This window comes from Melanotaenia boesemani, chromosome 21, assembly GCF_017639745.1.
Source record: "Melanotaenia boesemani isolate fMelBoe1 chromosome 21, fMelBoe1.pri, whole genome shotgun sequence".
NCBI classification, from domain to species: Eukaryota; Metazoa; Chordata; class Actinopteri; order Atheriniformes; family Melanotaeniidae; genus Melanotaenia; species Melanotaenia boesemani.
Genome location: NC_055702.1, coordinates 18,158,431 through 18,172,592, shown reverse-complemented (window position 1 = coordinate 18,172,592; position 14,162 = coordinate 18,158,431). Strand labels below are relative to the sequence as shown.

General features: G+C 41.9%; 1 protein-coding gene across 4 annotated transcripts in view; it reads right to left on the bottom strand.

Moving 5' to 3' along the window:
* Positions 1 to 1,610: 1,610 nt before the first annotated feature.
* Positions 1,611 to 14,162, bottom strand: part of raraa (retinoic acid receptor, alpha a) — a 134,721-nt gene continuing 122,169 nt past the window's right edge. For all 4 annotated transcript variants that reach the window (XM_041973128.1, XM_041973129.1, XM_041973130.1 and 1 more), the window contains 6 exons: positions 9,808 to 9,949; positions 5,148 to 5,308; positions 4,856 to 5,032; positions 4,549 to 4,753; positions 4,221 to 4,379; positions 1,611 to 4,094 (listed from right to left, as the gene is read on the bottom strand). In XM_041973128.1, the coding sequence (XP_041829062.1) occupies positions 3,898 to 4,094; positions 4,221 to 4,379; positions 4,549 to 4,753; positions 4,856 to 5,032; positions 5,148 to 5,308; positions 9,808 to 9,949 (1,041 nt within the window). In that variant the 3' untranslated portion in view covers positions 1,611 to 3,897. The remainder of the gene's footprint in view (positions 4,095 to 4,220; positions 4,380 to 4,548; positions 4,754 to 4,855; positions 5,033 to 5,147; positions 5,309 to 9,807; positions 9,950 to 14,162) is intronic.

Here is a 14,162-nt window from a genome sequence, read left to right as displayed (position 1 = left end):
TAAAAAGAACAATGAATCTATGTTGGCTCTTGATGATCTAATTTGCTTTTTTGAACGTCCACAAAACCATTTTCAATATTCATTTAATTGTACTAATATGTAAAAATAAACAGAAATTTGCTGGATCATTCTCACATTTCAATCCTGTGCAGAATGGATCTTCTTTTTGAAATGTCCATCATTTCTTGACAATAAGAAAAATAAATAAATAAATAAATAGTAGATTTCCCTAAAGCTTTCCCAATTAACGTCCTCAAAAAAACAAACTGTACTTAAAAGAAAGTTTATTCATTTATTTACCTGTTTATTTTGGCAATTTATTATATTCAGCTACTGACATGCCTCTTTAATGATTGTCCAACTTACTTTTTTACCCTGTATCTCTTCTATGATTTTCCCCCCATTTGCTTGAAAACTGTTAAATCTTAATAAAGTTTAGAAAGGAAAAAAAGAATAGTATTACAAGCATTAGAACCAACATAAGAACCAGGAAAAAACTTTTTTATTTGACATCTTTTCAGACCTATCACACCAGGGATGTCCAGTGTTGGTCCTCGAGGGTCGCAGTCCTGCAGGTTTTAAATGTTTCCCTGCTGTAATGCATCAGATTAAAATTAAATGGATCTCATCAAAGGCTTGGGTTTGAACAGACTCTTTTCTATGTAGAGTTTGCATGTTCTGCAAATGCTTATGCATGGGTTCACTCTGTGTACTCCGGCATCTTCCCACAGTCCAAAGACATGCAAGCTGCATCTTGCTTTTTGTTTTAGTAAGTAAAACTTTATTCATATAGCACCTTTCAAGATATAAAATCACAAAGTGCTTCACAAGAGCCAATGATACATAAAAACAAGAGAAATGAATCAAAAGCAGATTAAAAAAAGATGTGTTTTTAATTTACTTTTAAACACAACCACAAAGTCCACCAATCACAAGTCTAAAGAAAGAAAATTCCAGAGTCTGGAGACAACTGAACAGAAAGCTCTGTCTCCTTTAGTTTTTCAGCTTTATATGTGGGCACCATCAGCCGGCCTTGGTCACAGGACCTCAGGGACCTGCTGGGGAGATATGGCTTTCGAAGCCATATTTTAAAAGACAAACTATCCATTCTGAATGAAGTCTGAACCAAAACATCAAGCTTGTGAGCTCAGTTCATAGCTGAGTGTTGATGTTTGATGTAATTTAATTTGATGCCTTTTTATATTTTAGGTTTTAAAAACACGTTATTCCCCCCTGAACAGAAACCACAGGAGCCACAGGAGAAAATAACTTTTAGTGGCATTTACTAAAGCAGTCATGCAAAGCATTCAAGTTAGTACTCTGTTCGTGGTAGTTGTCAAACCACTGGTCAAAACAGATTAGTTAAGGTTGAATTTTTAGGCAAAATTGATCTTGCTGCTTTGAAACAAGTTTCAAAGCTTATGAAATACTCAATTTATTAGTTGTGAGATTTAATCCTAATCAAGTCTTAATGAACACTCTGATAAGGGCGTAATTTTTTGTTTACAATTTATAAGTGCATTAGATGACATGAGGTATTATCAGTTAAGAAAGTTAACCGCTTTGCAACTGCAAAAGAGTGTTGAGGAAAAAACACAAAACATCACACATTTCATTATTAAATGTTGGTTTTATTTTTTCCACCTTTTTTATTTGTTTTGTTTGTTTTTTTCTCAAAATTCCTTAATAATCTTGACAAAATTGCAACATATTTCATACTTCTCATACTGATGGTGTGTCTCTTGCTATTCCAGATTAGCTGTGGAGGGAAAAGTTGTGCGACGTTCTGGACAGGTTAAATCTTAAAGGATGAAAGCAGCTTTTAACCGTACAAATAAAAAGTACACATGAATCAGAGAGACTCCACACTGGCATACTATGTTGCAATGCTGAGCGCTCAGGGTCCGAGTCTCTCTGCAGGAGTCCTGGTCTGCCAGGTTTAACAAAAATGGGTGACTGGAGAAAATTCAGGGGCTCAGTAGCAGAAGTGTGTACACATGTGCATTTGTGATTGGAGGCTTAGGGGTTGCATCACAGAACACATACAAATAACAGGCCAAGCACACAAAAATGATTCCTTCCTGAGACATTGGTGCGTTTTACAGTAATGGTGGTCCAGATGACGTGTATTAACGGTGAAGGCGTTTTGGTGTAAAGTGAGTCACAGGGTGCAGGGTTTCTCTGGATCCAGCAAAAAGTCACATATTTGTTCCCACCACGTCTTGCCAGGGGGAGACTTATGAGGACTATTTGGAACCCTCACATACTTGTCTGAACACCGACAGAGCTGAGGGGCCGGTACAATCTAGTCTTCTCCCATCCACTGTAGATTGATCCATTCAGAGAGTACCGAGAATGACACGTGTTTGATACAGAGTATATACACCATTCCTCACATTATCACTCTCTGTGACGCTGAGCTGGAGGAGCTGAGCCGAGCCTGGCAGGCTACAGATAGCATCTAACTCACCATTTTCATTTTCTCTTTCTGCTACATGGCCAAAAGAAAAGCTATGCCCCGACACGAGTGCTACTGTATCATCTACTGCACATAAAACACATTTTGAAAAATGAAAGGGGCAGAGGTTTGAATTGTTTGTGAAAGCCACATTCTGAACAGCCAGTGATTGATGAAGGGTCTGTCCACTGCTTTAGTAGGACACAAAACATGAAAGAACTTCCTTCAGTAAAATGTGCTCAAAATGTATTTTCTTGATTCACAAATCTATAAACAAAACACATAAAAGGTATTTTAAAAAAATCATGTGAAGCCTAAAAACTCTTCATAGTTTTAAAGAAATGAATACAGCTTATATACACCAACTCAAAGGCCACTTAAAATACACCTTAATAATGAATCTTCATTAATTTGATTTCTTGAAAGGACCTGTGACCATATCATACAAAGTTCATACAATCAATTTTTCATTCTGTTGGAAAAAAAGTAAAAGAAAAAAAAGAATAAAAAAAAGCAAACAAATCCAACCTGGAATAGTAGGTGATATTCATTGTTTTCTGTGGACATTTGTGTTTGCATGTGTAGACTTTGAAATTTCAACATCTTTTGCTTTTAGTTAATTAGAATAATATACAAACGTGAAACTTTAACGTCTCTCTTACTCTTGATAGGTATGAAAAGATTCAAACGGTGAAAGAGTACAACAATCTCTAATCTCAGCTCAGTAAACATGTCCTCATTTCAACCTGCTACTCTGTTCTGGACATGCCAATCACAATAGTTCCTTAATATTTCTATATATATTTATATATCTTTTGTACGAAATCTGTTTTTTTTAAATTGGAAAAAGAGAAAAGACCCAAAGTCTTTAAGGAGTGGGGGGTCTTTTAACAAGTCCCAAAAGTTGCAGTCTGCCTCAGAGTACAACAAAAACAACAACAACAAAAAAAGTGTCAGGTGTCAAGTCAGTCTGTGTTCATCGTCCTCGTCCGTTTATTTGTCCCATCACGCCGCCCTCACACTCTTTCCCATTCAAAAACGGGTCCTTGCTACGTCCAGATCCTTTTCCATCAGTCACTCTGAGAGAAGTGGAGAGGGGAGGAGCAGCAGTGGAGAGGAGAGTGGAGGGAGGTGGAGGAGGAGTCATCAGCAGTGTTTACGGTGTGGCGTCTCAGAGGCATCACGTTATACCCCAGCCTGCTCTGGCCTCACCTCCCCTCACGTCTGGACAGTGTTCCGCGGTGAGGGCTAGCAGGTCAGGTGGGGATTTGTGTTGCAGGAGAGGAGGAGGTTGGCCCTGCCAGTCTCAGTGTTCAGCAGTTGGAGTTGAGGCCCACCTCCTTTGCCTCTCCCCCCCTCCCTCCTTCCTTCAGAACATTGGAGGAGGAGACAAGAGACCAACACAAAGAGGATAGAAAATCAAAAAAGGTGGGCCGTTACTACGGCGATTGTGTGGCTGGGCTGCTTTGGGCAGAGCTGGGGGACAGACTGGGACTGCAGCTGCCTGGGGTGGCACCACTGGGCCGGCCGCCTGCGGCCCCACTTTCTAGGCCCTCTGAGTTTTCTAGCATCTCCTGGATGAGAGGTGGCATGGAGCCGGGGATCTCCATCTTTAGCGTGATGACACGCTCAGCTCCTGTAGAGGGTTGGATGGACAAAGCAGAATGCTTGTCATGTATAAATTTAATCTCATATACAATTCTGATAAAGCGCAGAATAGAAAAAGCAAGAAAGGTTGTAAACTAATTGTCAGACAACACACCTTTAGCACTGATGCTTCTCAGGTCAGTTATCTTCATCAGCATCTTGGGGAACATATGTGGTTTGTGGGGCCTCCTCTTTCTTACATAAATCTTCAGTGCCTCCAGAAGGGGCTCCTGCAGAACGTCCACCTTGTCCGCCTCCTCTAAATCCTGTCGATCTGCAAAAAACACACAAAGTACAGAAAAATATGTCAATACTATTTGATTATTATGTTTCTTTGCTTTCAGGTAGCTTTAAAAATGCATTACATTTTTCAAATACCTTTAAGGCTCTTCATAACTTAATAGCCAGAGAATATGAAGTTTGCTTTTAGAGCAATGTCTTACCTCCACATAGCAAACAAATAGCACTTAGCAGGCCTGTCTCTGCGTCATCCATCTCCAGTGGAAGGAGCTGGTTGGCAAAGGCAAAGACCAGGTCAGTGAGGGGACCAAAGCCAGCATTGTGCATCTGAGTTCGGTTTAGCGTAAGTCCATCTGAGAATGTCATGGTGTCTTGCTCTGGTGTGTAGCGTGTGCAGATCCGCAGTATCTGTGGCAGCAGAGAGAATGTGTTAAACACTTTGCATTTTATTTCTTAAAAACTTAAACTAAAGATCTACTTTATGCAGTAAAGCTGGCCCTTTGTATGTACCAGTATGTCCAGACAGGCAGCTTTAAGCAGAGTGATCTGGTCGGCGATGGTAAGCGTTGTAAAGCCGGGCAGCTGCTTAGCAAACTCCACCGTCTTTATGATACACTTGGTGGAGAGCTCACTGAACTTGTCCCACAGGTCTATGTCCAAGGAAACACGTCGTTCTGAGCTGTTAGTCTATAAAAATAAACAGTTAATGAATTAATTTCATTGTAGACGGAGGTGACAATAGCAGCTTAGAAAGGTGAATGAACATAGGGACAACACAGATGGCCGACTTCATGCCACTGACCGTAGTGTATTTGCCCAGCTGGCAGAGAGAGGGGAAAGTTTCCTGGTGGGCTTTGCGAACCCTGTCGATCATCTGTTCTGTGTCAGGACTCAGCACGTAGCTTTCTGTGCACTCCTGTTTCTTCTCATCCTTCTTCTTCTTGTTCCGGTCGTTCCTCACCGCTACAGAGAACAAAAGGACAAGAATTAAATCTTTTAAAAAAGTGTTAATTGTAGAGATTATTTACCCCCTTTAAATGTGTCCAGTCAGCATGCCTGTATGTTATATGCTATATGTTATCATCTTCTGACACTTCCTCAAGAAAATAGAGAACAAGATCTAAGGCAAAGTCATCTTGAGGACAGGATGCTCTGTGTGCAGCGAGGAGCAGCAGCAACCCCATCTTTCCTTATCGGACACTAAAAGATAAATGTTGTGAGACAGCTCTATCCAGGAAGGGCTATGGTAATAGTGTGAGGGAGAGAAAAAAAAAAAAAAGCTTGACATAACCCACTGTTTCCCTCTGGGCAATCTGGCTCAGAGTATTGTGCTCACCCCAAATGACAAAAAACACTAGGCAGGGTGTTTAGCATTGGAATCCCATTACAAGCTCGATCCATTTCTCCCAGCCCAACCACGCTGGCTGTGACAAGGCTATGTATGTGCGTGTTGAGGCTGAGGGTGGATTGCGTGAGATGGGGTGCAACTTGATAAATAGTGGTGGGGGATGGAGCTATCCATAAGGCTGACAAATTGCCACAACTTTCATTAGGGGTCCCAGCTAATCTAATAACATAATATGACAAATATCCTGCCTTTAATGGTTTTAAAAGGGCTTGGCTGTGGAGCCCATAAAAAAAAAAAAAACCCTCCAGCTTCCTCTCTTTCAAGCTCACATCCCTCCTTCTTTTGGTTACACAGCAATGTTCACACTTTCTTTGTTGTCGCCTCAGTTTGTTGCTTCTCCTCTCATGCACTCTCCTTTTCAAAATGGCACATTTCTCCTTAAATAAAAATTTGACCCAATTGGTTCTCCAATCTTTACCTCCCCTTGAGAGAACCTGCATTTCCCTTCACAGCTGACCCAAGATCAGAGTATTCTTGTTTTAATCCTAACCTTGACCACTGGAGGACTAGAGCGCTCAGGCTGATGGGAGATCAGTGTCTTTGACAAAGGGGCCTGGACTGGGGCCAAGGAGAGAAAAGCACTACTCTGTGCTGCTGCTCATTCATCAGCCCACAGATAGGCCTCCCTGCCTGGGAGAACATTAAGGGAAAGAGGAAGGCGGGGGCTGGAAGTCTGATCCTGCATTATGTTACTGCTAAGCACCACTCGCTGCAACAAGAAATGAAGACAATCCCGCTGTGATCATGGTAATGCATTACATTCACGCCACTTATTGACGCTCCTGAAGCAGGTAAATGTTTCTGTCAAAACTGTTTTTAATGGACAGACATGACATTAAACGTCAAAAGGCTTTTCACTCCCGTTTCCGCGAATGATGTAATTATCCCTAACTTAGCGAAGGAACACCATGTTTTAATGCCGCTCTGCTTTGAAAGCTGGTTACGTAAAACTGTAGTAAGCTGTTTAACATATCTGGGCCAGCCCTGTTTGTGGGGCTGATTGGGAATCTGTGTTCTCTTTGGCATGTTGGGAGGGGCAGAGGGCTGCAACACAGTCCATGTCCAATTAATTCACAAATAAAAGTGGGGCATCCCTAGTGCCCAGACATTACCCGCGCTGACAAATTGGCAACATAATCATAAGCCGCACAACACAATTTAATGAAGTCATTAAAGAACTATTAGGCATGACTGGCGATCTGTCATGGCGAATTGCCACATGCAATAACTTGGGGGAAGGGGGGTGCAAATGAAAGAAATACTGCCTTGATGTTTTTATTGTTTGTGGATGTAAACATGTATTTGATGTTTTTTGTTTTTGTTTTGTGTGCGACAGCTTCAATAAATGCAACATTCATACTGCATTATAAGACTATGAATGCTAATGGGGGAACTTGCATCTTGGATTGTTTGTAGTTGCATGCTCAATGCATAAAAATGATTTACAAGAACCGGTGTGTAACATGTACAGAATATTGCGATGGCACATGCTCGTATCGCTCCATCATTTGTTTCTCATACGCAATCTGAGCATGGCGGTGTGTATGCATTTGTGTGAGTGTGCGTTTGTGACAGAGAGAGGTGGGCAGACAGGGATAATTCGTGTGAGGAAAATTAAAGCGCTGGCAGCTCGTCCATCACACAGATTAAATTCCATGGAAAGATAAAAATGTCAATGCCCCCCCCCCCAGCGCAGAGCCACTGTCGACAGTGATGAACCCCCTCAACCCCCTCCACCCCAGCCTCTCTCATTTCTCCCACAGCCCAGTCACACCTCCCCACAATCTCACAACTCCAGATTACCAGTCTCACTCGCGCTGGGTTCAATATTTCTCCCTCTTGCAGTCTTCATCTTCCCCTACATCCCGTTTCCTCTGCTGATGTTATCCTTACTTTGCATTATTGTCTATCATTCTTCGCTCATCCTATTTTACTTTATTATTTCTATCAGTGAATAACACCTTCCTCAAGGAGAAAATGGGTGATAATTTTGTGACCTTTACATAAAATACAGGGCACAGAGAGATGGAGGATGCTCTGTAGTCAAACAGATAAAGTCGAGGGGAATGTGGATCTATACCACGCACTCATGCATGAAACAGAAACACAACTTAAAATATTTCGGGCCTAAATTAGCATAAAACTATTCAGAAACTCTTATTTTTTATTTTTTGATACCTCAATAAGACCCAATCCGTACAATGGTAAAAAGTTGAGATAAAAAAGAAATTTCAGTTTTCCACCTAGTGATCCCTTAAAGAGATAGCAGCCCCCCAGGTGGGAGTCATGGTACTTGGATGAGAGAAAAAAAAGGGCATAAATAAGCCAATATTTCCTTCAGCCCTTTAAATCTAAAGTTTTATTATATGCCAAGCTTTATTTTGGCTTACAGCACGCACTGTCAGGTAAAACAGGGTTAGAGGCGTTTCCTTTGCAACCCTCTGTTTGCTCCCAACATCCCCCTCCCCTCCCTCTGATGCCGTCTTGCTTGGCATTGCCACCTGGCAGCAGGCCTGGCACCGTTGTCTGGAGCTGTCTGCCAGCAGACACAAGGTCACCCAGACGTCCTCTGGTGCCAGCAGGGAGTCCACCTTCTGTAAGCATGTGTGCGTGACAGAAAGTGTATGGTGTTCTGAGCGGAGCTGTCTCAGTGCGTTTCTGTTAGTGCGTTTTTATTCATTCTGCTCCGTGTTGTCACCTTGTACATGCATAATTTGGACGTCAGTGAGTTATTATGCGCAAGAGGGCCTTCTGATGAGCATCTCGCGTCACTGTCAGAGGCACAGAGAGAGTCCCTGCTGGCCCCAGATGGCTTGCCTCTCCATCAGCACCAGCCCAGGCCAGCATCACTGGCCAAAGTCACTGTTGTGACCACAAGATGAACAATCTGCACAAAGAGATCACAGTCTGAAAAAGAACACTGCTGCCACATCAAAAGCAGCCCAGAAAAAGTGAGCGGAAATTTAAAGATTTATAATAAAAATGTAAAGGCAGAATTCAATTCAGAAAAACCTCCCAAACAGCTCTGTGCAGTACTACTTATTAACCACTAGATGTCTCTCCAATTCCACTAAAGCCCACTGTGCCTCAGTGTGTAACTGTAAAAAAGAACTGGCTGCTGTGATCTTTCTAAACATGATTAATGGCCCCATTCAAAGGTAAGGAGCTCAGAGGATAACTTCTTTTACTGTAAGCCACAGTGCTGTGGCATGGGGAGCGGCCCCTGCACTTCCTGTAACAGAAAGATGAGGTAAATAGCGCTGGGAAGACAGAAGGCACAGAGATGGAGCAATAAAGGATGTATGCATGTGTGTTTAAACAGATGTGACTGTGAGGGGAACAGAACGGTTACACAGTCTGTTTGGATTTGATATGTTGAATTACCTAACATTTATCAGAACTGATTAAAATAAACATCCCCCCTTTGTGCTGATAATGTGTAAAACCGTGCTGCATGTGACTGTGTGAGTAACGGTGTCATGTGATGAAGCTAAGGTAAAACCCCTGCCGGCCTTTTAGCTCTCCATGGTCACACTTCTACCAATTACTTTATCAAGTCTGACTGCCCATGTGTGTGCTTATGTTCACACAGCCCCCGGGGTGCAATGATGGGAGCAGACGCCTGCTCTTTCACTCTCGGCAGGTGAGAACTTATTCATTACAGAGACCTGCCAAGCCTGGCGACAACCTGACTGTTCCTTCCAGCCTGCATCATGGCTGCCTTTTCTCATTTCACCTCAAAACTAAATTAAATATCATTAAAAAGGTGACCAGCTTACATGTGTAAACAGTATCTTAACACAGAAAAGAGCATCGTGACACATTGCAGGTTATCGGATTGAGCTGGAAGATACCAAGTGTGAATACCCACACCAGAATCACAGCCAAAGCTGATATGTGTGAGTACCAATACTGCAACCTTTTAAGCACTCATAGTGGAACAAGTGTCAAGAAATGCTGTGATTTAAGGCTTCCTGCAGTCCTAAAGCGCTCAGCCCCCTCACCAACCACTATGCTGGCAAGTGTGTCAGGGTAACAGAAATTTTATACTTACACTCTTTAGACATCCCGACTTCCAGGCACTTCTGTAACCGACAGTACTGGCAACGATTGCGGGTGACTTTGTTGATGATGCAGTTCTTTTCCCGGTGACAAGTGTACACCATGTTCTTCTGGATGCTTCTCCGAAAGAAACCCTGAGTGACAGAAAACACAGAGAGATGAAAAGAGAGCTTGTGGAAAGGTGGGCAGGAATGGTACAATTTTAGAAAACATAAGAGTAAAGTAGGGGCGAAAATACTGAGCATTATGCAGTTTGGGTTGTTTTTGTACAAAATCTGGCTTTATTTCCATTTATTTCCACTCGTGATGCTGCTTTGTGTTGCTTTTTATCCATTTCAAAAAAAGAAAAAAAAAAAAAGAAAAAAAAAAGAAAAAAAAAAAAGGACCAACTTGCAAACTTCAGACATGCGACATAAAAAAAGAGACCATGCAGAATGGCCATATACCACTCAGCTGCAGTTAAAAGGCATTGAACCATCAAGCACTTAAGTCAGTAAAGGGCTTAATCTGTGACATATGGCGGTATTCCATTTACCTCTGAAGCCAGAGCAGGGAATAGCCTCTCACTCGAGCTGACCATGTTCCAGTAAGAAAACGTGTTAGGACTGCTGATTGGCCAGGACAGCTACTGTTTTATAACAACACATTACGCAGTACTTTGGATTTTGGGGTTAGCTTTTTTTGTTGGGGTGGGCTGGGTGGACAGTAATCTCATCTGGTTGCCCAGCTGCTTGATGTCCATTTTTGACACATATCTAAATGCTTTTGGGGCAAAGGGGACAGGGCTACTGGGTGTCACATAACTGACCTAAGACTGTCTCAAATTGTAGATCCAGGCCAACTGCATATAATTAGAGACAGACGAAGAAAGATAATGTTGCATAAAGACAATAAAGAAATGTCTTTTTCATGCATCAGTCCAGTATGAATCCAATGCGAACAAAGTGTAACGGGTTCATTATCAGTACCTTTACTACCAACGATTAACTAGTTACACTACAAAAACTGCTAAATTGCAAGCAAAAAATAAATAAATAAATAAAAAAAAATAAAGCTATATAATAATGGGTTATTTATAACTTATTTATACTTCCTCTTTAAAATCTTTAAGAGACATTCAAACAGCTAAAGAAGAAGAAAAAATTAGAATGTAATACTTATCAGTTTTTAGAATAGATCAGGTAATATACTGAGCCAACAATGATAAGTTACATTTTTGCACTACAACTAATACTTAATAATGTGCAACTAATAAAAATCAGTGTTAATCTCTGTGGTCTTGTTGCTTTTACAATGTGTGTCAAAAAAGAAGAGTTTCATTCAGATCAAGCACAACTGTGAGAGTACTTGCCAAACATGGCTCTGGCCAAATGTAATACAGGTCAGTATCAGGACTGATAAAACGCACTGGGTCATGTTTTGGTGGGCAAGAGCGTGGGTGGGACCAGCTAGGGAGGGAGCTGCCAGAAAGCCCCATCCAATGCAGAGAGATTAGCTTTGCTAGCTGACAGATGGCTGGTGAACATAAGCCCACAATTTGTCCTTCCCAGATCACCAGCCTCTTTTCACATCTCCTGTCCGCTACCGCAGAGCAGAAGTGAGTCGGGCTTCTGATGAACTATAAAGAGGAAGTGTGCACAGTCGGTCACGTTTTCTTGTTTGAGCCAGACGCTACCATTGTGGATTACTTGCCAATTGCACTTGATGGTTTCTGTTGCCAGATTTAAGAGGAAGTGACTGGACACTCAGTTAATCTCATCTAACTTGTTCTGAACATGTGTCACATCTGTGTTTCAATCAGTCCCCAGATTTCTCACCACAAAGGGAAAAAAGTTGGAATTCCACCATTTAATGATTTGCTATCTCTGGCATTTACCTAGAAAGACACATTAGCAGAACTACAGACAAGCTTGAGAACACAACAAAGTGCAGACAACAAGGCTTATAGTTTTAATGTTATTTCTGGCTGTTGATGCAGAGGGATTAGTCTGTTGTCATTGTGTGTGCGTGTATCATCTCCGCTTTGATCCGACAGTGCCCCGACCCTGACCCGCGTGTCACAAGGGGATTCGCCCACTCCCTCCTGACACCATGAGGAGCAGGTGGCCCCTTGCAGCATCTTCTGATTGAGTGTTGCTGCTGGCTCGTGGACCACTCCACCCAACCCCCCCCTCCCCTCTTCTTCTTTTTGGAGTCATTGCTTCCTGCAACCCTTAAGCCTCTTTTTGTATCAGTGCTTAATCCAACCGGCGACAAGAGCCCTCAGCGGGCCTGTCAGCCACCCTGCAGTGTTCAGAGGAGATGAGAGCCGCAAGAAGAAGGCGGAGGGACTAGAGGCTTGGACGGTTGCGACACATTTGTAATTGCGCTTGTCATGCACTCCTCATTTTGGTGTTGTATACCTGTGCGTTATGGGCCTCAAGTGTTTATAGGAAAACTCTACTTTGCATGTGTGTGAGGAAATGCATTTAGAGGGAAGGTGGGGAGTATGGGGTTGCTGGGTTAACACAGAAGCGCAGGAATCCCGTCTTACATGACTTTCGCGCTGTTCCCAGATTAAGAGTGCATTCCCAGCCTCCTACTGCGACCATGCATTTGTCATTGTTTCACAGCCTCTATTACTAAGCAGCTACAAATCACACCTTAGGAAAGACATGTTTGGTATGGGAGCCATAAGAGACAAAAAAAGAAACAAAACTAAAAACAAAAACTTTACAGGGAACATTCATGCATGAAGTGTCAGCTGGGGGATTTTTGGGGAAAATGGTCACATTTCTCACATTGCAGGGGATATCAGAAAGACATATCGCCTTCTCCGCACTGCCATGCCTCCAAGACAAAAACATAAATATGAGGGGGCGGGTATGCATATTTAATGCTCAAGTGTTAATATCTGCAGGCAAAAAAGAAGTGCGTTCCTGGTAAGTATGTGCGGGCGATAGAACTTTAACAACAAACGAATGAGCTGTCTCCAAGTAGCACAGCTCAACATGAGCCCCCTGTTTCCTCAGTTCGCTGCAGCCCCCAGGAAATGCCTTTGTAGTTTGGCATGCTGCAGCAAAGCCGACGCAGCTAACCCTCAACTTACCCCAGTCTCAGATGAGACAACATATACATTTGCATGCCTGTAGTCGTGAATTATTGAGCATGCTAGGCCAAGCCATCTCCTCTGAAGTCAAGATATACAGCGAAGGCACCCTGAATTTTTCAAATTAGCACTGCAGATACTGAGTGGGGCAGGCAGCTGGTTCATGAGTGGGGGACAAGCTGATGTTAGTTGTTAAACTCAGAAGTTTTCTTGTAGATTAATTAAAATATCAGTAGTATATGCAAAAAAGTTGACTAAAAGCATCAGTTCTGGAATAATTTAATAAAGTTTAAAGCTTGTGCTTTGTTTTTCCTCTTTTTTTAATCAAACAGTTTTTTGAAGTTTTAAATTTACCCACAGCAAGTGTACTGCTGTTAGTGTCTATTCAATAAGTGTTAAAAAGATTATTAGGAACCATAATAGTAAACAAAGATTATCCACTAGAGCAGCTAACTTTTTTTTAAGATCAAAGAAAGTGCTTAACAAATGTTAAAAGATCAGGAATATGGTTATGCATGACCCCAAACAGGATTATAATTAGAGATTGTAGCTAGCTTGGCAGTTGCTAGCTGTACAATCTACCAAATTTAAGCTAAAATTACAGCTCATAAAATCCCAATTCCCTTCATAGTTTTGAAACATTAAACGAATTTCTACAACCTTACCAGTTTGGAAATTTGATTATATCACAGCATTGGTACAATTAAATAGTGTCTTGACAAGGCCAGTTAACATAATCTTCCTCACAGTTTCTCTCTGTCATAAATATATGAATATATACACTTTTTTCTGTCTATATTAGGGCTGCATCTATCAGTTATTTTCACTGTAAATGGAGTGTATTAATAGTTGTTTAGCTGGGTTGAGCAGCAGAGTGAGCGGTAGATTGGTTGCCTGTATAAAGCAGCACAGGGGTCGGCTTTTATTTACTATGTTAACGTTTTATATGTTCCATTTGGGAAGTAGGTTAAGTTTCATGGATCCCTCAGAGGGTTCTTGTTAAAGGGTTACATGTGTGTATGTAGGTGCGTGCCAAACTCCACGATTTCCCTTTGCTCTCCTCACTAAACATTCTTTCCTAACTTTTCTCTTCCCCACCCCCACGCTCTGAAGAGCTGACCGTCTTTCTCTATTGGTGTCAATGAGTTCAGCTGTGGCCCCTGTACCCATCCATCTAATCTTCTACCCCTGCTCTTCCACTCTGCTCTTTGACTCAAGCCACCTCACTCCTTGCTTTGTTGCATTTTTTTTTTCATTTT